The sequence below is a fragment of the Homarus americanus genome, unplaced genomic scaffold (genome assembly GCF_018991925.1).
Source record: "Homarus americanus isolate GMGI-L3 unplaced genomic scaffold, GMGI_Hamer_2.0 scaffold45698, whole genome shotgun sequence".
NCBI lineage: Eukaryota > Metazoa > Arthropoda > Malacostraca > Decapoda > Nephropidae > Homarus > Homarus americanus.
The window spans coordinates 8,737,386-8,762,175 of NW_024735554.1; the positions used below are offsets into that span (position 1 = coordinate 8,737,386).

The following is a 24,790-nucleotide window of genomic DNA, read 5'->3' on the forward strand; positions in this document are numbered from 1 at the left end:
TATAGTATAAGACTGAATCTCAATGGAGAGACAGAGCTTATATACACCCGGCAGCAGCCGCCAGTCCTCTATGAGTAATGTTGGGAAAACCCGAGAAGTAGCCGGTGAATAGTTTCGTTGCTAAGATACGGTAACATCTGGTTGGTTGCTAGGGAAGGCGGCACATTGGAATGTGATGGCAGGTGGTGGGCTGCTATGCAGTTGTAGGCAGTTGTAGGGGAGAAGTCCACTACAAGGGCTAATCCTCATGCGATCTAATTATTCTACATTCTAGGGTATTATATAACATATGCCAACAGAAAAGAAAGTGAATAAGAATAAATCTAAAGACCTGTGATCTGTCCATTCTATAAATGACACATGTTCTCTTGTTAATCACAAACTACCTAAGAATTTTAGGAATTAAATACTTTTTGTGTACTATGTTCTATTTTTAAAATATTTCCAGTATTTCACAGCCAATAATATCACTATTGTTAACGATATGATTGTTGTTATTAGTTATAAATGAAAGCCTCAAGTTAAGGGTCCCTGAGCATAACATTTATACACAGCAGGTCTGAAGGAAGTGAATGTGGAGGTTGTCACTGGCAGCAGCCCTACTGTACACCAGGCTAGACACTCGCCACATATTATCTCCCTTAAAGGTAAAAAAGACAAAAAATTTAGAAATGTCAATATCCCATTGATGTGTTTCTAATATGTTAAAAATGGCGGAGAATGTATGGTATTTATTGTAGGGCGTTAATAGTGTTATGGAAAGGTGATTACAGATGATTATACAGATGGTAATTCTTTATTTTACTTTATCCTCTTTCTGATTGGCTCGTCACTCGCTTGGACTGACAGTTACGTCTCGATTACGCACTGTTGGCAAGTACTGGGTATATACTGGTTCCTAAATGTATCTAAATACCTGCGCCATCATAACGTTATCTGGCGAATTACACCACCATCTGAACTTCGACCTTTATTCTGCATAACTTGTAAAGAAATGGTATTATCATTTCGGTCATGCATCGAATTTAGGTAAGGTTAGGTTGAAATTATGTCTTTCCGATGGTTTTTGGTGTGTTTTGAACGATTCTAACCTTTGGAAAATAGGTGCATGACCAAAATGATAATTTTACCAAAGAAATTGCCAGTACACCCTTGCATCTGCCTAAATGAGTTATATTCATATGTTTCCTTATTGTTTCAAGAATTAAGGCCAGGTTTGTACTGTATAAAGCTACAGTAATTCACCTGAGCTAAATAATTAATCAGAGTCCATAAAGAAGATGATATATGTAATTTATTGTTTCAGAATACAGCAGCCGACACCAATAACAAGCACAATGCCACAAGACGACCAAGTGTACATCAGTGTGGTCAAACAAGACATTGTGAAATATGACGTGACAGTGAAAAGCCTCATACAGGTATGTCATGTGGTACATGTGAATAAAACCATAATATAAACAGTTTTAAGGAAAGCTTATTTTGAAGCCATACAAAAAAGCTCAAAGAATCATTCCATCTTGTGTGTGAACCTTTCCAGATTTATTGTTTGGATGTTCCTCTTTCAAAATTGTGCCAGACATTGTCATAGAACATCTTTATTAGGAAAATGAAAATAATTTTGTGTGAAATTACCAATTCATTTACAGTATACTGAACCTTTGTAGGAATCTTCCCTGGAGAGTCTCTTTTCAAAACTGTTTATGTAAATGTTTGCCAGCCAAGGTAACATTAACCCATGGAGTATGATGACATTGTAATCAGGGCTTAAGTCACTATACTTAATTGGTTAAGTCCTTATAATCAAGGGGTTAAGTCAACATGCTCATGAATTCTTTTCTTTATAATTTATTTTGCTGAATTTCTGTGGTTTCTCTGACACTGCTTGACAATTTCTGTATCATGTATATGAATCCATAAAACTGACCTCTGTCCACCTAATCAATCTTACACAACCTTTATCAATACTGGTAGTATTTATCCCAGTAAGTAGGTGTGGAAACATAGTGGCCCCATTTTCTCCTACGTTTCACTATGTCTTGGCCTCGTACATGGTATGGATCTACTACTGCTACTTTCTCTCTTCCTAATGTGATACCTTAACCAGCCTCTGCCCTGTAGGGTAACTTGAAATACTGGTTATCTTTTATCTATTCAGGTTAAGAAACTATTATTCTTGAAAACCATTCTTCTTTCTTTACCAAGTATTGCTTCTTTGATTATTGGTTTGTATTTTAGTTAGTTTAGTAAATCTTATTGTGTGTATTCAGTGAAGAATATTTTTGTTTTATTTGCAGGAAATACGTGAACATACTGGGTCTCAGGCTGAGTTGGATGAAATTGGCTCTTTGGTTCGTTCTCGTATCAGTCAACTTCGAGAGCAGATTGAAGAATTGAAGCGTCTAGCACTGGTTTGTTCACCTCTTGTAATACAACTTTAGTGTTGTCAGTATGAAATTGTTTTTATACTTTTATTTTTTATCTGACCACTGTTGATTACCAAAGTTGGTGTTTTGGAAGATGTGTATGAATAAATAAGCTACTGGGCTGGTAATTAATCAGTAGGACATGAACTTTAAATATAAAAGTAACAGTGTTCTATTTAATCTCTCTTCACAGGTTCAATGATCACCTGAAGTTTAGACACCCTACCATATTTCACCTGAAGTTTAGACACCCTACCATATTTCACCTTAAGATTAGACTGTAGCTTATTTCATCTAAAGATTAATCACCCTTATACAATACTAACCTAACCAAAACTAACCTTTCCCGCTGCCCCAGGTACTGTTAAGGGTGGTTAATCTTCAGGTGAAATAATCTGGGATGTCTATTCTTCAGGTAAAATAAGTTGATACTGTACAGTATGCCTAATATTTAGGTGAAATAAGCTCATTTGTCTTAATCTTCCAGTGAAATAAGCTGGAGTGTCTAATCTTCAGGTGAAATAAGCTTAGTTGTCTAATCTTCAGATGGAATAAGTTGGGGTGTTTAATCTTAAGGTGATCAATATAATTTTAATTTTCTTCAGGAGCAAGACAGTGAAATAGACCGTATAGCATTGACTGAGGAGGCTGCCAAGAGCGACAAAATGCTTCAGGACAACCACCGAGCCTTTCGAAATGCTCTCCTTACATCACAGCTCGCTATTAACCAGGTAACCTATCACAGTACTCCCAATGATTGCTTAATTTTGTCATATTATTCCTCTGGAGTGATGTGGTTTGTAGTAGATCTTTTCTTGTACATATTTTTTTCTTTCATAGGAACCCAAAATGGAGTCAAACAGTCATGCAGGTAAACACCCTCTATACTCAGGCAGTGTTTCTCAATCTTTTTTTTTTATTATTATTTTTATGGCGACATTTTAATTTTTTGAAAGTCTCTGTGACTCCTCCCTAAAATAAATAAATTTATCCATGATCAAGTGTTTATTGAAACCAGGAAACTGGGTACTTGAGGGAACTGGAGATACCATACTGGATATAGAAAACACAACAATGTTATACAACTTCAGAGAGGAAGACAACTCGAGGTTATCAAAATATACATACAGTACCTATACATAATCAAGATATACATATTCATTATCAAGATACAATACAGCTATACAGGGGTATAAATATTGTCCAGTTATACAGTATACTGTACTGTACATTATCAAAATATACATATACAGTACATATATTATCAAGATACACATATACTGTACATTAACAAAATATACATATACAGTACATATATTATCAAGATACACATATACTGTACATTTACAAAATATACATATACAGTATCAAGACATACATATACATTATCAAAATACACATAGAACTGGGTCATGTATTTTTCAATTAGTGTATGTTAGCCAGCCTTTAGGGGGGTGGGCAGTGAAACAGTGTTGTACTGTACTGTTCATCGCTTCACACCCAAAAACCTCATTTTAAGTAGTATCCCCTGAGCCATGGGTTAGTTAAGACGTCGTCTCCATCCTCTCCCTCCTGAAAGGGGGCGGGACACCACACCACACAGAGTCCTCCACCGCCACTCCGTCCTGTGAACCGTCGTCGACACGAGACTAAGCGTGTTAACCTAGGTTGTTATCCCCGTGGAAATATCACGTGTGGATGCCTGGTTGCGACGAGCAATCCAGGCTGGCCTATCAAACCTACAGTAAATGGTTAATTAATTCACGCTTACAGAGTTCTCCTGCACGACACCCGTCTACAGTGACCGTGATCGACACGAGACTAAGTGTGTTAACCTAGGTTTGTTATCCCTGTGGAAATATCACGTGTGGAAGCCTGGTTGCGACAAAAGCAATCCAGGCTGGTCTATTGCACCTAAATGGTTAATTCAAGTCACGCTTACCAGTTGTCCTTGCCGCGATAACCGTCTACAGTGACTGTCAGTGACGCGAGACAATGTGTGGTAACCCAAGAGTACTTTTTGTTACTATGGCCGTGGAAAGAAGTTCTTGTGATGAAGCCTGGTTGTAACAAAGCAATCCAGGCTGGCAGTAAATGTATCACTTGAAGAATTAAGGCTCTGTTAAGTCATACCCACAGTAGAGTAATCAAAATACACATATACATTATCAAGATATACACTAACAGTGCATAATGATACATTATCAAGATATACACTAACAGTGTATACTGATACATTATCAAGATACAGTACCCTTGTATATAGATTGACTTGCACCTTGCCTATATAAAATCTAACATTATTTGATATAGTCAGCACCAGCACCGAAAATGTAATGGTTGATACTGTGATTTTTTGAAGACCATGCAATGAAGATCATCTTCAGCATGGAGCCTACTTCTTAGTTTTGATTTTATTAGAAGCAGAGACAAGAAGCAGTGTCACACATTTATGTGGATGGAAAAGGCTTAAGGATTCTAAGCATTACTTCAGACAAAATTAGATGCTTGGGTAACTGCTATATCAAAAATTGTTAGAGTGTGAGAGACTCAAAGTCAATCTTAGCACAATCACTGTTGATCAATTCCTCAAACTCATCTTACTGGATGTGTATTCCTAGTTAAGGTACAACCAGCCCAAATTCTATCGACCTCACCCTGGCTCTTACTCGCAATTTTACCTGCCAATACTTGGTTAAGTAAGGCTGCATGTAATGGAGATTGTGATATTGAGGGCTAAAGGTTTGATTAAGTTAGCTTAAGGATTTACTTTTTATACTACAGTTACAAGTTAACAATATTGTACAAGCAAGTACGTATTTCTATTGTGTCTTCATGTGCAAGCTCTCTTTTTTTTTTTTCTGGTATCATCTTGCACCTGTTTCTGTAGGCTCTGTGGCCCTTGATCTGTTCAACACAATAGTGGGAAAAGAGTAAAGATAATAGATCATTATAGTTACAGAGTATTATTATTATTGAATATGACATGATAATAAGAGGATAAATGGTCATATTGAATGGATCATTGTTCAATTTTCAGCAAAGTAAAGACGAACTCTTCACAAATATTGAAGAAAATGAAGATAATGATGCCAGTGTCCGTCAGCGAGATCGAATGAGCCGTGACATACTAATGAAAAAGTCTTCCCAACTATCGGATGATCTACTCACTGTGACACGCTTAATACGCGACAACACAGAGAAGAGCCTCAAGACTGTCGATATATTAGGTAAGGGTTTGGTTTTCTTCTCACTTGTTGATGTGCAATGTCTCCCACAAGTGAGGACATTGTTGGTGTTGTAATACAAACATTCATGCGATCTCTGTGAAAATCTGTGTGGTAGTGAGTATACATTATTTGAGACACCCTGTATATATTGTAGGAGTTTGGTGATGAATCCATTTCTTAATAATTTTGATGGTGATGTTGGTTAGTTTTTTATTTTTGTTACAGTGGAAGGATCTCAAACTATTTTGTCGACCCAGGAGGAACTGAAGACAATGGGCTCTGTGATTGGCCAGGCACGGAAAATCTTAAACAAGTATGGCCGAAGAGAAAATACAGACAAGCTACTGATTTTCCTTGGGTTGGTATTTTTCTTAGCCTCTTGTCTAGTTGTCTTGAGAAACAGGTTTATCTTCTGATATTGATGAGTCAACATGATAAGATTCCTTACAATGATACTTGTCTTATTGAATGAAACACACTTCTTTTGATGGTGAAATATAAGTTGCTTCATTTTTTTATGAATTCATCTTTTTCCTTGAAAAAGATGCAACTTCCTTCTTTAAGTTTAGTGAAATAGACTCTCTTAATGATACTCTTGTTAAGCTGAAGTCTTTAATGTTTGGTGTCTAAATACATTGTTGTTATTTTTGGCTGTAATATTACTAATTTCGTTAATGGACCTTCATTATGCACTACACATGGTTTACACATTAAAAGTTTTACACACATTTTGTATAAAAGAATAAAACAAATACAAATCACGATGTAGTTTATTTGACCTAAAGGAAGATAAGCATGTGTGTTTTCTCTACCCCAAATACAATCCTCACATAAGCCTACCCATTGAACATGGTGTTGAAGGAGACAATGGTGGGGAGTTAACATGAATAATGGAGTTGGAGGCAATGATTGGGAGGTAACTTTAACATGGTGCTGAAGGAGGCAATGGTGGGGAGGTAACAGGAATAAGGTGTTGAAGGAGGCAATGGTGGGGAGGTAACATGAATAAGATGTTGAAGGAGGCAATGATGGGGAAGTACAAGGAATCATGGAGCTGATATTGATATACAGTACTGTACAGGAGGGAAAAACAACTTTAGGTGTTAGAGGAGGAAGAAGAACTAAAAGCAACAGTAATAAAATGCTTGAGAGCAATACATAGAATAAAAAATGTAGAAGTAAAGGGGATATATACGAGTAGATGTGAAAGAAATAACAGAATGTTGACAAGTGTTTGTAAGGGTTAAATGGTTTTGATAAGAAAAGTGAATGAACGATAAAAAGAGTATAATTCAGAAGTGGAGGGTAGGAGGGTGTGTAAAAATATAGGTAAAATGTAACAAAGATATATTAATTCTATAAAATGCATAAATAATTACTTGATTAATTATTTTAATAATTCTCTATGTATCAAGTGTACACACACACAGAAAAACCAAACCATGCTTTTTTATGATTACATGAAGCTAGAGCCTAAAGGTGCTTTGTGGGCTTTATGGCTGAAGCAGTTCAATACCAAAAAAATATGAATTATTCTAATCATTATTTAATAATTCTTGATGCATTAACCATAAATATGATATACAAATATAACACTAAACAGCATGGCATGTTTTATGTATTATTAAGTGAAGTTAGAACCTAAATGTGTTTTGCAGGCTTCACAGCAGTAAACAGTTCAATCACAGCATTGAAGACCTAATTCCTTGCTAAAGCGATCTCTACCAGCCCAGTGTTGCCAAACTCGTCAGTTGTTAAGTGGCAGAAGATCCTAAGCATGACAGATATACAGTTCTGTATTGTACAGTATTTGGGAGCAAGGTGCCAAGTTTCAATTGGTGGAGACTTCATCAGTTGAAGTGAGGGTCTGGGATGAGCCGTAGGTTAGGTTAATTGTAAACCCATAACCAATAGTAAGCAGGGGATCCAGGCTACCACAATTCTAATAAGAAAAACATTCTGATGATATAAGGAAGAGTTCTGTGTACGAGATCGTGACAAGTATTCATACTTGTGTCATATCAATAATAGAATTACTGTAATTTATTAATATATGTTTGTTATCGACATGGACCTGGTCGGTAACTACTATAACTGCAAAAGTAAGATATGTTAATACTGTACAATGCTTCCATGTTTATTCCAATCATGAACAAGGGTATCAAGTAATCAGTGCACTCTTATACTGTATATTACAGAAATACAATTGAGTTAAGAGTACTAAAGACCAGTACTGTAACTGAGGTACAGTACTCTTTTTTTTTAGAATGTATATAATACCAGAAGGACAATACTGTACTAGCACTTCCCACTTCAAAGGTCGGATATTTCAGCATCAAAATGTTACATGATCTGCATTGTATGTCTAAGAAAAAAAAATCTGCGCTCCTACTACATTTTTTTTTTTTTACGGGAATTAGCCCACCCGGGCACAGGTCAAACGACCCACAACGGAGCCTAGGGGGCAAAAAAAAAAGAATGGAAAGAAATTGAAAATATAGAAAAAAAGGTTATACAGGTATACCCTCCTACACCACCTGGCACAGTCCACCCTGAACGCCCCCCGTTTTCATTGGGAGCATCAAGTGTTACCATGACAACATGCTCTCAGTGTTGCCATCAAAATAAAAACAAACTTGACGTCAGCGCAAATATGTCACCTGTGTGCTGTTAGTGGAGTACTGTTCTGTGCTTTTTGTGCTACTGTGACTAAATTACTGTGATTCATGTGCTCTTGTGGTGGCGGCTTTTGATGGTAACATTAATCCTATACTGAAATAAGTGGGAAGGGAAGAAATGAAAACAAATCACAACTGTAAGTATTGTTATTATCGTCTTGGTTCTCAGGTGTAGGTCTCAATGAGGTTAATTATCCCCTAAGTTATCCACCACAAACATATAATTAACAAGGAGGTTTTAATAATTCATATTGTATTAATTAGTATTGTATTATAGTGGCGCCATCTTTATAGTTTACTGTTTCTCATTTTTTACAGGAAGTATATTACAGTACATTATTATGATTGCATGTATTATTTATCACAAATCTGGAAATATCTAATACATATAATACCACAGGCCCCACTGTCTCTGTGCCATTAAAAGATTAACATAAGCCTACTCTAAATTATGATTCTAATCGGAACAAGCCACTAAGTACTGTAGTCTTGAATAAATCTTAATTTTGTTTTAAGAGTTTTACATAGCTGGATACCCCACCGTCACAAGATTGTTATGTTTATGATATTTATGTTGAATTGGTTTCCATGTGTGGTTTTGGGTTACAGATGCAGTACTGTATAACAATATCAGGTTAACGTTACTCTTTTTTGGGTCTTATAAGAAGGTCGTTCAGATATCTAGACAGTCCGTCCCTCGTAACGATCTTCAGGAGTGAAGTGCTTCCCCATCTGGAGTACTGTCACCCCATCTGCTCTCCGAGATATGCTAGGGACTGTCAGTTGGTTGAAAATGTTCAAAGGAGGGCCACCAAACTGGTGCCTGCACTTCGGCATCTCAGTTACCCTGAGAGATTGGAGCGCCTGAACCTGCCTAGCTTATACTACAGACGGGCAAGGGGGGGGACCTAGTTGAGGTGTATAAGCATCTCAGGGGGCACTACTCAGTTGTGTGTCCTTACTTGGAGCTGGCGGACGCTCGCCCCACAAGGGATCACAGCTCAAGATTGAAGAAGCCGCAAGTCCAGAAAACCGTGAGGGCAAACTTTTTCGGAGTGAGAGTTGTAAACTCTTGGAACAATCTACCAGAGAGTGTTGTGACGGCACCGAGTGTGAGCTCTTTCAAGACAAGACTTGACCAACACTGGAGCGGGTTCAGGTACATTTAGGAGCCGGTGCATACCCAGTATTTGCCAACAGTGCGTGACAGAGACGTGACTGATCGCCCAGGTGGCTAGCGAGCCATCTTTTGGTGAAGATAAATGAAAAGAAAAAGTAATCAGAGACGTGGATCGCCCAAGTGGCTAACAAGTCGATCAGTGGCGAAGAGGATAAAAGTAAAAAAGTAAAAGTTAGGCCGTCCACGATTTCAGCAACAACACATCACTATTCCGCCATAATTTTTCCTTCTATTGTCTTTAGATATTGTCTTCTATTGGGGATTTTTTTATTTATTTATTTATTTATTATTAATTTTTTTTGGGGGGGTGGGGGGGGAAGTTAGGACATGTATTATATAGCATGTTAATGTGATTCAGACCACCCGCGCACTACACCTTCCTCCTCCCATGGCTCGTTGTGGAGTTATGTTTACCTTCTTTGGTAACCAAACAACTCTTTGAAAACCTTACCTAACCTTTCCAAACTTGTACAAATGTTAAGAATCACTTTTTGAGTTTATGGATCCCTCCTAATCTGAGCAGCAAAAACACCATCACATACTAAAACCCCGAAACAACACCATTACATATTAAAACTTTGGACAAGTAATATTGTTGATAGTTTTATTGGTCAAAATACAAAAAAAAAAAAAAAAAAAATTAAGTCAGTCGTCAGCGAGCCATGGGAGCAGGATGTAGTGCGCTGGTGGTTTGAATCACATTACCATGCTATATGACACATTTCCTAACACCTCCCCAAAAAGCATTTCCCCAATAGAAGACAATATCTAAAGACAATTGAAGCAAAGTTTATGGAGGACCAGTGATGTGCTGCTGTCGAAATCGTTAACTCAATACGAGATAAAAATTCTGAAATCCATTTTTATTAACCCAACAATGTTATCACAGCAATTACAAAGCAAGCATAAAACCTGAGGTCTCCAGTAGTTTCTAGTGAAATACAGGGGTATAATTTAAAAGGAAACTATACCAAACTTAACCTAACCTTCACTTTTTTCCCCCCCAAAAAATAACTGATGGTTAAAATATACTAAAGACATAAAAGTGATATCAGTGAGGTTAAAAATTACTTGACGATATTAGCTGTACAGTAATAGTACTACCTATACGTGTACACTTAGCCAGGATACATGGCTATGCAGATACAGTATCAGGTACCCCTTTTTCTTTTCTTTTTTTTCACTAAATTCAGCCATAGTTCAGTGATGGTTTTGTCTACTTATCAAGGTTTTGTGGTGTCAGTTGTGTATGGGGAAGTACTGTACCTGTATGTGTGAGGCAGTCCCAGATCTATAAGCTTTGGATAAAATTCGCTAGGGTGTTTTATGTGATTTTTACCTTAAAAATTTACTTTATATAGTACGTACTGCATTATCCTTCTCACCATTTGTCTTTCACTTGCCACAATACAAATCTGGCAGTGGATTAAAGAATACAGTATTACCCCGCCTAACGCGGTTTCACTTAACGCGTTTTATCATATACGCGGTGCCTCGCCAGAGCTGAACTTTCACTTAACACGGATTTTTTCCACATATACGCGGTGAGTGTCCGGCTCGAGACGCTATTTTTAGATTTGCCCCACCCGCCACCCTGCCTGACTGCCTGTTTTAGCTCATAAAATTCATACAAATTACCCGGCCAGAATATAATTTACATTGCTGGAATTCTTATAATTTGGTGATCATTTTGAATATAAACATCATATATTTTGCATTAGACATACAAATTTTAGATAAAAAATTTTCTCAGAGTAACTATGTTATCTTTTGTGCAAAATATATGACATTTATATTCAAAATATTCCTGGTCTTACAAGGAATCCAGCAATGTCAATTATATTATCCTAACTTTAATCTGAGGTATTATTTAATACAAAATGTTAAAATCTAAATTTTTCACCCACTCTTCTCTTGAAGGGAGGAGTGGTGGGGGGTGGGGGGGAGGGTTGGGACTGACCGCGCGGTTGGAAGAGGGGGGAAGGCAAGGTGGGGTACTTTGATTGACAGATAGTGTCGTGAAGATTATTTTTTTTTTTATTAACTGAAGATATTTGTTTTAGCTCATAAAATTCATACAAATTACCCGGCCAGAATATAATTTACATTGCTGGAATTCTTATAATTTGGTGATCATTTTGAATATAAACATCATATATTTTGCATTAGACATACAAATTTTAGATAAAATTTTTTCTGAGTAACTATGTTATCTTTTGTGCAAAATATATGACATTTATATTCAAAATATTCCTGGTCTTACAAGGAATCCAGCAATGTCAATTGTATTATCCTAACTTTAGTTTGAGGTATTATTTATTAAAATTTAGTGGTTTTCCCCCAAAAATTTCTCAGAGAGGGAAGAGCCAGTGTAGTGTGAGAGGGGGAGGGAGTTGAGTCCATTATTTGAATGGACATTAACTTGGCGACTGTATTTCTCTATTTCTCTTAAGTATTAATTGTGTGCATGTACCATCATAAAATTAAGATGTTATTTTTACTACAACATAGTTATGTGTCTTCAAAAAGTGGAGTTTGGGGGTCGGGCCGGTTTCTATTGGAATTAATCCCATATGTTCTGTTGTTCACTTAACGCGGATTTCACTTAACACGGGACCCTCTGGGTTCTATTGACCGCGTTAAGTGGGGTACAACTGTACTTTGAAGTAAGAAAAAGCAAATAGGTCATGTATAACTTTTGTACAGTATGTCTGATTTTATGAATCACCTGAAGATTAACCCCCAGCTTATTTCACCTCAAGATTAACCACCCTAATGTTAACATAACATTATCTTACCTAACATAATTTAATCTAACATAACATAACATAAACTAAATTAGCCTAACACTATCAACTTGACCCTCCTAGGTAGCATTAAGATGATTAATCAATAAGCAAAGCATGCTGGGGGCTAATCTTAAGGTGACCTGATTTTAGTGGGTCATTCCTGTTGTAATTACAGAGAGTATGGTGATTGATTCTGTCTATTTGCCAAAAATCTAGAAGCAGATTGCACTTAAGTTAATTCAAATTATTTAACCCTTCACCCCAAAGATGTGAAATGCATTACAGTACCTTTATGCAAGAAACCTGTCACACTCTCAGTCTTTATTATTGATGTGAAAGAACTAAGAAATACATACATTATATGTAAATTAGTCCATATTTTATTGCTACTATGCCCTATCTTCAGTTATCATAACTGTAATTAGATATAGTACAGTATTGTACTACTGTATACTATACTGTACTGGCATTGTGTTTTATTTTATATACAGTATATGTAGTACTGTACTATACTGTGCTGTAATGTACTGTACTGTACTGTACTGTACTGTTCTATACAGGTATTGTGTTTTATTTTATATACAGTATATAGTACTGTACAGTACTGTATATTTGTTCATTTTTAATTCTTTTATATTTTCCATATTCTAGTAAGTGCAGTTAATACGCCATGAATAGAAACAATGAATTTGCCCATCATGCGCCGTGGCTTGTCGCCAGAAGGATGCAAGATACGTGATCGTCACCAAGGAAGCCTTACCATTGGCATCCAGGGAATCACAGTGCACCCAGCTGAACGAGGTATTTAAATGTACAATACAGTACCTTAGAGTGAGATGAATATACTGTAGTGTGAATATACTATATACTGTACTGTATAGGCATGGTGCAAATATTTTTGGACATCCAGGAATTTGTGTCACCTTAAGAGATACCACTTTGTGAAAGGAATTACAGGTAGTTCCGAGTTATGAATGCCCAACTTACGGACAGTATCCCAATGTATTCTTCACAAAACTCAATAATGATTTAAATTTGTTTACATTACTTTATATTGTTTAACCTCACTAATTACAGTACAGTATTTATATTATTTGTTTTGTATATGATATTATTGTTGTTTTGTGTGGGCAGGGTTATGTTTTAGTCTAACTTAACCTGTGGAATTACTACTTCCGACTTACAAACTGATCAACTTATAAAGAGGATCCAGGAACATAACCTGTTTGTAACTCTGGGACTGCTTACTAGGTGACAGATGCAATGCACTGCTCTTAGCAAGAAGACTGATTAATAGGGCCTGTCATTGTTCATATATTTTTAAGTGATTTTTATAGCACTTTTATAGATACTGTATCTGTGCAGTCATAATCCAAAATTTCTTTACCCCCTGGTTGGAGGGAAGGCAAAGCCAAGGTTGAAAAAAGGCCAGACGAACAGATATACAAGATATACACTATGCTTTGTGCTGTCAGTATATACTAACACAGTACAGTATTCATAAAATAATTTTAGCCCTACCAACATACCACATCATGTCAAAGTTTTTAATCATATTTCATTCCTGTCCTCGGGTGTTTTGTCTGAGTGACTGTGTTGAGGTGCTGGTGTGTGAGCCCTACCGTCATCATGCCTCATCACCAAACTACTGAATGAGTTTACAGGTATCCCTAGAGATATGAAAATTCTCTTTTTTCAAATTTCCTATATTGACACCACTATTTCGTGTTACCTATGAAAGCTTTCCCTGCTTATACGAATTTGGGTCCCGACAAAGATTCAAATCACTTGCCCCGACAGTCGGCTGGGGCGGCCACATCTCCCTAGAGCACTCCCTACCAGGCTGAGGTAGGAGTTATGTTATGGATTTTATGGCTAGTTTTCACTTCATAATTTTGGGTATACAATACTTTTACCGTATTATATAAACATAACTTTCTTCATATTTTTTTTTTCATTCAGCTACATGCATACATAATCCTACATACAGATGTGAAAAAAATAAAATAAAATTATCGTAAGGTCAAAAACATAAAGGGAATACAGTACATGTTACATTTTTTCATGCACCAGTGAAATTAGTAGGATGAGCTGGGGAGGGTTATGTTATGATTATTTTACAACTTGTACTTTTGGATAGATAAACTTAACTTTCTTCACTTTTTTTTTTTACTAAGTTGCATGCACACACAATCCTATACTGTATACATAATATGCAAAATATGTCAAAGAAATAACTATCATTAGGTAAAAAATATAAAGGGAATAAATATTTCTTTGTGTGTGAGCGGGGGTAGGAGCGTTGTGGTTGAGCAGGCTGATTGCTTTGACCATGCTTCAGGGTGGTCACGCTGAAGCAGCCAGCGTCTATGCAATTGGTGCCACTTGCGGGTGTCTTAAACTTTGATTAACTTTTCCTTAATAGTTTTAGCTGCATATTTTCATCTAGATAGTATTTTATTAATGTTTTTGTGTTAGGTAGTAAATTACAGTACAGTAGTTGTGAACTATTTATCATGAGTTAGATGCTATTTTTCTTGTTTGTGAACTGATTTCGTGTTTTGGGGGTATGATATTAGGATAGTTTTGTCATTGAGGAACCGAACCCTATTGTTCCCATATGTTTTTCTATTCGATATACGAAAATTCACCTAACGATTTCTTTTTTTTAACCTAACCCATTCGTATCTTGAGGGATACCTGTATGTCCATTCGTCTGGCCTTTCTTCAACCTTGGCTTTACCTTCCTTCTATCTAGGGGGTAAAGAAACTTTGCATTGTGACTGTACTTACTGTACTAAATTTGAATACAGTTACCTGTACTGTACTTTACTGTACAGTACAGTACAGTACAGTACAGGTACTCCTCGACTTACGACCACCAGGACATACTACCGCCGCAGTTGTATAAAATATTTTTCAAATTACGTATTTTTGAGTCCCGACGTTAGTGATTGCGCTGTGTATTGACATAATTTTCGTTTGTAATTCCCTTTAAAATGGCTGGCAAGCATAAAAGTGAGAGTTCTCGTGGTGCTGAGAAGAAAAAGAGACACCCATTTTAGATTTTCTGTGTATTATTTTCGCATTTTCGACTTATGACCTGGTCGTCGGTCCCTAACCCCGTCGTAAGTCGAGGACTGACTGTATTTCAAAATGGTGTGAATACCTTGAATTACATAAAATGCTTGAATCCAAGTCTGGACTTGACAAATAACTGCCAAGAACATTTTGTGTACAGTACAATACATGTTGTCATGACTGTTAATTCAAAAGTTATTACTGGTAAATAACAATCAAACTTAAACTCACTGAAGAAGAATTATACAGTATGTGGACAGTAGTTAACATCAGGTAAATTACCTTTTTAGGTAGACCTCAAAATACTTTCTTGCAAGAAAACGTAAGACGACTGCACGAAATACAAGCTCGATGTAAGGGACGAGATAATAACAAAAGATCTCAGCCCTTAAAAGCAACAAGAGAGAGTTCAGCAAGTACCACATCATCAGTGAGACAGGTGAGTCCTCAATACAGATGTACAATGTCTATGTCAAATTTTCTCGTTCACTATAGTAATGATCTCTTTAACAAGCTGATGTCTAACTGTTGCTCTATTATCAAAATTTCTCTCTAATAAATTATTTAGTGCTGAAGGTGAAGTATACCAAATACTGTATGGAGATGTTCTTGTGATTTGTATCAGAATGTGCTATGTAATGTCAGATATTAAAATTTAAAGTTAGGGAATATAGCAATTCATTGAATCTTTGTTAATTCGGTATTGGCTGGGCTCTGGGCTGATCGAAGAATTTTATCAGGAAATAATAAAATAACCATACATATTGAAATTACCAGCAAATACTGGATTTTTTACAACTTGCCTCACAATTCAAAAGATTTTTATTTTTTCAGTACCGTATGTGTATTTTGATCTTTGATATTGGAAAGACTAGCATGAGAAAAACCTAACATTCTCTTAAGAATAATGTACTACTGAAAACAGGTTCAGTATCCCTTCACTATCAGAATTATCACTATCCGAATATTCTATTTTTACACCTCCTTTTCACTATCCAAAGGTGAAATTCGCTTATCTGAATGTTGGTCCGATTGAAAATTCAAATTGCATGCCACATGCGACCCATGAATCAACTGGGGCAGTCAAATTAGCACCCCAGATGTGTAGGGACTTACTCTTAATCAAGGGGGTATGACATCATCCCCCTCCTTCCCGCATCCTCTCATGCTCCATTCGGTCATTTGTTTGGTACAAGTGAGGTGCTCTCTCTTTATCCGTCTATATTCATGCCATCCTTTCGTGAATCTGTACGCATTGGCATCCAAGCATATTAGTGACTCCTCTGCTTCACTGCTAAATATTGTTGTTTTTTGTCAGTTGTGAACCAAACCCTATTTTTGCCATTGATGATATTATTCACTATCTGAATATTCGATACCGGAATGGCTTAAAAGGAACACTAAAAAGGTATTCCTAAATACACCTACTGTATTCCTTGCTCTTGCATCTTATATGCTATAAAATATGGTATATTAAAAGAAATTTACACACTATTTGTTAACAATCCACACTGTAAAGTATATTGTACTGTACTGTATATATAATATATACACTAGGCTATAGAAAAGTTTATTTACCATTTACTCTGAAGATCCTCTTGTAGATGGTTTGACTGAGGACTGTACTGTACAGTGCAGTACTAAATTTTATTAATATTGAGTAAGTATAGAGTTTGCACTCAGCACAGTTTTGTGCAATAGGGCACTATTTTGAAGAAAAAAAATTACACAAAGGAGAAGGTTTCATAAATTCGGTTACAGTGCTGTAATGCTAATTTTATTATTGTTTTAGGCAGATGCCCTGGCACCTAATCGAAATGGGTCTGCAAAACCTCGCAGCAGAAGCCAGTGTTCAGAACGAGAAGGGAGTGCACACTCAGACTATTTTTCTCTCACAGAAGAACAGATTGAGCCATTAGTCACCAACCCTACTCACCATTACCACTCAGAGCATGATGGACTTATATCATCAGATGATACTGGGATTTCAAATAATGATTGGGATGAGGAAAATATTGTAAATCATCCCAGAGGCTCAAACCATCATAGACAAACTCTTAAAAAAAAGTCTCAAATCTCTGATCACCAACAAAGGCCAAGATCAGGAAGTCCAGTTATATTGAAGCCTCTCGCCTCAAAGCTGACACAGACTGTACCCACACCAGTGGTCCCAGCACTGAGACAAATGCCTGCTAGTAATCAGGTGCTCTTATCTAATACTGAGTTGACCCAAGAGATCAGGAAGATGAAATTGGGTAATTTGATGTCAAAAATTAAGCATCAAAAGCCTTCATGTGAAGTGGATTATAATGTACATTATAAGACAATTGAAAATCAACACAAAATGTTACTTGATAGTTCTGACAGGTTAAGTTTATATGGATCATGTGAGGGAAGTGCACGAAATGACATTGACACTCAGAGATCTACCATGAAATGTAAAGTACCTGCCATAACCAATAGACCAGCAAGTTCAAAGATGGTACGTGCTCAAAGTTTTGACAGGGATTTATTAAGTAAAAAAAATGGAAATGCAATATCTAGATCAAATAAATTAGGCACTGTGGGGAATATAAACAGTATTAAAAAGAATTTAGTGCATCCTTCATCTCCACAACTTAGGAAAAAGTTTTCAAAATCGAATAGTAATCTCATCCATACTAATCATAATGCACTACCAGATAGTGGGAGTCATGACCAGTTGGTCAGAACAACTCAAGAGAAAAAGAGAGATGTCAGTAATGATAGAATTAATAGCTCAGCCATGTCACCAAGGAAAGATGACTTACAAAATTCTGAAGTTATCCAGAGGAGTAAAAGTGATCTAGAAAGGATTTGGATTGGAAAAGGTGAAGAAAATATACATGAAACATCAGTTCACTCGTATAACCAGAACCACAAAGTTTTTGATGGCTTTCATTCAGATTGTAGATCAAACTGGGATGAAGCCACTAATGTCAGTGTTCCATTTAATAGGACATCATCTGCTGCTGAACTAGATCTTAATGCAACACTAGCTTCTAGTGCTGATATGAATATTGATGATCAAGATCAGTCAATTTTCTGTGAACCAACGGGTGAAAAGTTTCACCTGAATATACGTTCAGAAAGTCAGAACACTGAAAATGGGGTGGACCAGAATGGAGATACTGAGGTTTGGCCACAGGATAATGACTTGAACTCTTTTGACACAGCTGAAAATGAAGGACATGTTATACAAGATAAAGATAAATATTCATACAGTGAGGAAATGATGCAAGATGAAAATATACGTAGTCATATGCCAGTGGGTGAAACCATGAAAACTTCTACACCTGTGCCAAACATTCTTCCTGGTAGTCCAGTGGCTAACTCTTCTCCAAAACTTTTGAAGGTGAGACTAAGTAATGTATTGTACTGTAGTTTATGTGCCTCTGTATCTGTGTACATGTAATCAAATTTCTTTCCATTGGTGGGTATTTCTATAAATTTATCACTATATACAGTGTTCTGGACTCACATAATTAATTAGGGGTAGAACATTAAATTACTAGGTCTTTGCCAAACTCTCTCATGCAAAAAACAAAGGTTTAGCACATGTAAGTGTGTTTTATCTGAGTGTATGTCTATGTATCATTCAGTCTATGTTTTGTTTACTCTCTGTTCCTTGTGTGTAGTCATTTAGCTACTGAATGGTATCTGTTACAAACTTAAATTGTGTATAATATATATGAACCAAAGGTAATTGTTATGTGTTAGTGTTTAAAACTTTACTCATTTCCAAAATATCTTGTGTTGAGCATTTGTGAGTACAGTTTCTTCTTCAAGATGAATATGTCATAAAGATGGAGAACTAACCGTACGTGTTTGTGAATGTAAACTGTACAGTTATATTTCCAAATATTCATATGATTTTATGACAGTAGCGAGTTGGTGGTTGATTTACAATTTATATTCAAAACTCTGTAATTATATGTGATTATCCAAGTTCAGTCCTCACAGTCAGGTGACCTTTTCAGCTTGTTACACTGTTGAAGCTGATAAGTAGCCAGAAAATGTTTTGTTAAGATTAGCCTTTTCATTCTGTTGATTCAGGGTCAAAAGAGCCATTTGAACCAGTGGTTTAAATGAAAGTTGCAGGAGCATTTGAGGTCCTCGAGTCGATTATATTGACTTGAATTGAAAAGTTGATAGAGGTTCAGCATTAGAAGTTTATGATTATGGTTTATGCAGAGGGTCACTTGTGCAGCTTTTTGTACTACCCTTGATACATTTAACTAGATGAATTATAAATAAATAGTCAAGATGCCATTGCATTTATGGAATTTTAAATCATTTTATGGCTAACCTACGCAAGCGTGAAAAATGGCCCTTAATATTGATGATGATGATGATTCATATAAGCACGTTTCTCTGCTGTATCTGTCTGAATCCTTATCAGATAATGTTCATAAGTTTTCATGTCAGGAATATACGGTAAGTTGTTTGAACTTAAATTTTTAAATATTGCTTTTATGACAGAAGAAAGAACAACATCAGCTTCAGACTTCAGCTAGATCCTCACTTAGAAGATCCCAGTCCTTGAAGAATGTGCAGCAGCGTCATGGCGACCCTCCACCCACATACAAGAAGGGCAGGATACCAAGGTAGATTGTGTTAATATCTTGTACTGTTTGTCTTTTATGGGTGGAAGAGTCGTAAACTCTTGAAATAACTTGCCAGAGAGTGTTGTGATGGCACTTAGTGTGAACTCATTTAAAGCCTGACTTGACCAACATAGATGCAGGTACAGACACATTCTGGAGCCAGTACATGCCCAGTACTTACCAACAATGTGTAACAGAGACATGACCAGTTGCCCAAGTGGCTAACAGGCTCATTAGAGGCAAAGAGGATAAAGAATGGAAAAGAGTATGTAAATTATGACTGTACACCCATTTAGGTTAACTTCCTGAAGACTTTAGTGCAGTGTATGCTTGTCATCCTAGGTAGAAGTTCTAGCTAAGATTACTGTGGTAAATCTCTTGATAGTTAAGTTGTTAGTCTCTGTCTGCAGAAGATACCCGATTAAATAACCTTTCGACTCATGATATTGCCCTTTTTTTAATGGGTATACAGTAGATATTAATTTTACATGTATTTTCTGCATGTATAAGATGTATATTTGTTCTGTATTGTTATAAATGCAGGGTACAGTAATATCTTCTGTAAAAGTTAAGAAATCTCCCTTGATAACATGATCTCTTTAGGTACATCTTGGCTCGCAAGGAAGAAGAACGGCGACTGGCAGAGTTGGCTCAGGCTGTTGACCCAGACTGCCCACCTGGCCATACACCATTGCCGGATCACGAGCGTCGAAACACACTCCATCTTCTCCAGAAAAGTAAGTAAATATTACTATGTTAGGAAGGTTCTATATACATTTCTATCTCTTTTGCTTGTAAGTGATCATAGAACAGTGTAAAGTACTTGGTAACATCCACTTTCCTTGAGTTTTTTGTAACCTAGACAGGAAATTAAATAACAGTTGGAGGATGTAAGCAGTAATGATAAAATTTTCAGTATAACACTCACACATGACCAGCTTCAGTCTAATACTCACACATGACCAGCTTCAGTATAACACTCACACATGACCACAGCTTCAGTATAACACTCACACATGACCACAGCTTTAGTATAACACTCACACATGACCACAGCTTCAGTATAACACTCACACATGACCACAGCTTTAGTATAACACTCACACATGACCACAGCTTCAGTATAACACTCACACATGACCACAGCTTTAGTATAACACTCACACATGACCACAGCTTTAGTATAACACTCACACATGACCACAGCTAGTATAACACTCACACATGACCACAGCTTTAGTATAACACTCACACATGACCACAGCTTCAGTATAACACTCACACATGACCACAGCTTTAGTATAACACTCACACATGACCACAGCTTCATACCTAATTATCTCATTTTAGATGAAAATAAATAACTTTACAATATGTATACTGTATTTGTATTACATATTTGCACTGAATATTTCAGTGTAAGAGTTGTTGATCTTATAATGACATAACTACACTTCAATACCTAAAGTCTGTTATCATGTAATAGGGTTAATAAATACACTAGTCCATCAACAATTAAAAATTATGAGAAATATAGGTCTCTGTGTGCAAGAGATCTTTACAATTTCATGTTAATGGTAAATTGCAAAATACCTCCTTCACCTCATCATCTCAATTAATAATTGGTACAGTATTTGTCTTGACTATTGTGTAGTCTGATAAAAATTTGCAACTGCGCCAGTTTTTACTTTATAGATGTAATAGTGGTAGTGTACAGTAGTTGATATAATGTCGATAATAGTGTAGTGGGGGGTTGGCATTAGCACACATATCTCTCACCAATATGGCAAGGGTTTGAGTCCTGCTTTGTCTTGACACATGTGAGAAGGGTATTATCCAGTGTGAACCTCCCAAACATACAGGTTTCTCCGGATACTCCAGTTTCCTCCTGTACTAGCACTGGACAGACCAACCACCCAAATGATAGTGTAATTGCTGTTTTGTAGCTAGTGTGGTCATTGTAATATACATGATAGTATAGTTAAATTTGATGTAGTGTAGATTGTGTAGTGGATGTAGTGTAGCTGATAGTGCAAACAAAAGCAAGCACACATAATGCACAGATTCCCCAGCGAGTAATTTAATACTGTAAATGAAAAAAGACTATTATTCCCTGTTGTGAACAATGAACACCATTGCATAAGTCAATGGTTATACGAGTTAGAGGGAGTGAATGAAACCAGATAGAGGGAGCTTGTGTTTTCCTCTTGATTCAGGCCCACCCAGCACCACAGCAGGAAAAAGCTTGTAAGAATGAAAATGAAAAAAAGCAACAGGTTGTGGCTTTGTTGTATGTACTTTAAGGAATTTGATAAGAAAATGGTTCATGTTTACATTAATTACAGGCCAAGCTGAAGTATTGAGAGAGCTGTCATCATTACCAGTGGCTCAAGACACTCTCAGGGTTAAGAGAGTTCGTCATGATCTGGAGGCAAAACTTGTGCAGATTGATGATGGACTCAGAATCTTCTCTCAGCCTAAAGTGTATGTCATGAATGATGATTGAAGGTGCTATATTCAGGCAGAAAAAATACTATTCCATACTTATGAATGAATGAGGCAGTTGTGTTCTATATTCTTTACTGTAATTTTTTCATATAAAGGCTCTTATGATTAAGTTGCTATAAATAACTCGTCTATGGCTTGAACTCATTCTCCATGACATCTGCTGCTCCTTGTGGAACACTGGGCTAATCAATGGAGAAGCACCTGCTCACATGCACCATACTTTAACATAGGTGTACTATCATTCTATATGAATATTCATCATCTGTGGAACAAAGAATATATAATTTGACTTGTATCCCAAGAGATAGATAATTTATCTTCTCCATATAAATTGAAGGGTTTCTAATATACCAGGTAGGTAGTACGAGTATTGGCCTATCAAATACAACTGGAATAAGATTATTTTCATCATTAACAGCAGTATTTGCCTTAATATGATTTTCAAGTGAGTTATTGGAATTTTTTCCAAAAGATGTTAAAACTTTTTTCTAATAAAATGACATCAATTAGTGGAGGAATAAAAAGATGTCCTCCCTGTGGACAACTTCCTGTGAATGTGGAAAACATTCATATCTTCAACTTTTGTGCAAATATATTTTCCTTTTCAGTGTACTGTACAGTACATATGTACGGTACTGTACTTACTGTGGATTTCACATTTTTTTAATTAAATGAAATCATGTTGTAATACATTTACATCAGCTGTCTGCAGATTGTCTAGTTTAGCATTTGGTATTTTTTGGCAACTTTTAATACAAGTGAACCAAATTATGTTTTGAATGCCTGTCATCTCCTCGTCTTTATAGCAGTGATACTGCTTATGAGAATGAATAACTACAAGCCGTCCTCACCTTGTACAGTACTCCAGTCTTCAACTTTTGGAAAATATGTTTATCCACGATAACTTACTATGGCATATACAGTATATACAGTATACACAGAGTACAGAGTATACTGTACAGTATATAATTCAACAACAATGGGAACAAGATAGATGATAAGTAAATGGCCTCTTTTAATGTAGAGTATTACAGGGGGTCCCTGGGTTATGAATGGGTTCCATTCCTGAGGACGTTCTTAAGTCGAATTTGTACGTAAGTTGGAACACATGCTATGTGCATACTGTACTTACAGAACTTTGTTTAAAATCCCACTATATCATAGCCTAAGTCCTTATATACATCTAATATCACTTAATTTAAGACAAAATAAGAAATAGAATGACAAAATACAGTAATTGAAAGTAAAAAATAAGTCATCAGGTACATTACATAAAATACTAAAATTTTCAAGTTTAAACCTGTTCATATTAGCGGGCATTCGTAAGTCGGACGTTCGTAAGTCGAGGACCTCCTGTGTAGTATTATATATGGCGAACAGGTTGTAACTACTTTCTATAATGTGTAATTTAAAAATGAAGTGAGTCTTTAGTTTTATATTAGGCATTTTTATTAATCATCTCAGAAAAGATATATTTTTTATAAGATTGTTTTTTGTATAATATATTTTATGTAATATAAAATCTTAATAACTTTAAAACTTTAGCATCTTATTAATGTTTTCTGATTTCATAACATATTCATCAGCAATAGAATATATATATATATATATATATATATATATATATATATATATATATATATATATATATATATATATATATATATATATATATATATATATATATATATATATATATATATATATATATACATACCCTGTACACACACACACAGTAGAAGCAGTCCCCGAGTTACGAACACCTGCACTTATGATTGCAATCCCAGTATATATTCATCACAAAACTCTGTAACGAGAATCCCATTTTTTACATGAATTTATATTTTTTAATATCACTTTATTTACAGTTCCATATTTGCATTATTTATTATGAATGGGATATTACTGTTGTTTTGTATGGGCAGGGTTGTGAGTAAACCTTATCTAAACTCTTGAATTAACACTGTTCCAACTTACAAAAACAAAAATTTACGAACAGGGTCGTAACTCGGGGACTGCCTATATATGAATCCACCATTGGGTGTTCTCAGTATAGGCCTCTCCCTAGTTTAGAGTTAGAATGACCCTCACAGTTAAGATGTCTCTTGTATATGTCTCACCCACTAAAACCTTCTGCAGTTCTTCCCTTTCTTCACTCAAGTACAGTACTGTCACCCTGGCCATTCACACTAATCCAAGTTTGTCTTTTAGCTCCTCCTTGTAGGTGTCTCTTTTACAAACCATAACCCTAACTGTGCCCATCTTCATCAGTT

At 36.0% G+C, this 24,790-nt stretch overlaps 2 protein-coding genes across 4 annotated transcripts in view; both read left to right on the plus strand.

Moving 5' to 3' along the window:
* LOC121871481 (vesicle transport protein SEC20-like) overlaps positions 1 to 6,417 on the plus strand; it is a 94,288-nt gene extending 87,871 nt beyond the window's left edge. Inside the window, exons 1-6 of one of the 3 annotated variants that reach the window (XM_042373834.1) lie at positions 540 to 647; positions 1,307 to 1,421; positions 2,298 to 2,411; positions 3,032 to 3,157; positions 5,467 to 5,656; positions 5,882 to 6,417. In XM_042373834.1, the coding sequence (XP_042229768.1) occupies positions 1,338 to 1,421; positions 2,298 to 2,411; positions 3,032 to 3,157; positions 5,467 to 5,656; positions 5,882 to 6,072 (705 nt within the window). In that variant the 5' untranslated portion in view covers positions 540 to 647; positions 1,307 to 1,337 and the 3' untranslated portion in view covers positions 6,073 to 6,417. Of the gene's footprint in view, positions 1 to 539; positions 648 to 848; positions 1,030 to 1,306; positions 1,422 to 2,297; positions 2,412 to 3,031; positions 3,158 to 5,466; positions 5,657 to 5,881 lie in introns of those variants that run through there. The other 2 variants (XM_042373833.1, XM_042373835.1) reach the window with 2 other exon arrangements.
* A 1,876-nt stretch (positions 6,418 to 8,293) lies between these two features.
* LOC121871484 lies at positions 8,294 to 23,671 on the plus strand. Its single transcript, XM_042373843.1, has 7 exons — positions 8,294 to 8,471; positions 12,955 to 13,104; positions 15,675 to 15,823; positions 17,177 to 18,757; positions 19,885 to 20,009; positions 20,613 to 20,746; positions 22,355 to 23,671. The coding sequence occupies exons 2-7, from the start codon at positions 12,987 to 12,989 to the stop codon at positions 22,513 to 22,515; spliced, it is 2,268 nt and encodes a 755-aa protein (XP_042229777.1). The 5' UTR covers positions 8,294 to 8,471; positions 12,955 to 12,986; the 3' UTR covers positions 22,516 to 23,671.
* Positions 23,672 to 24,790: the final 1,119 nt, after the last annotated feature.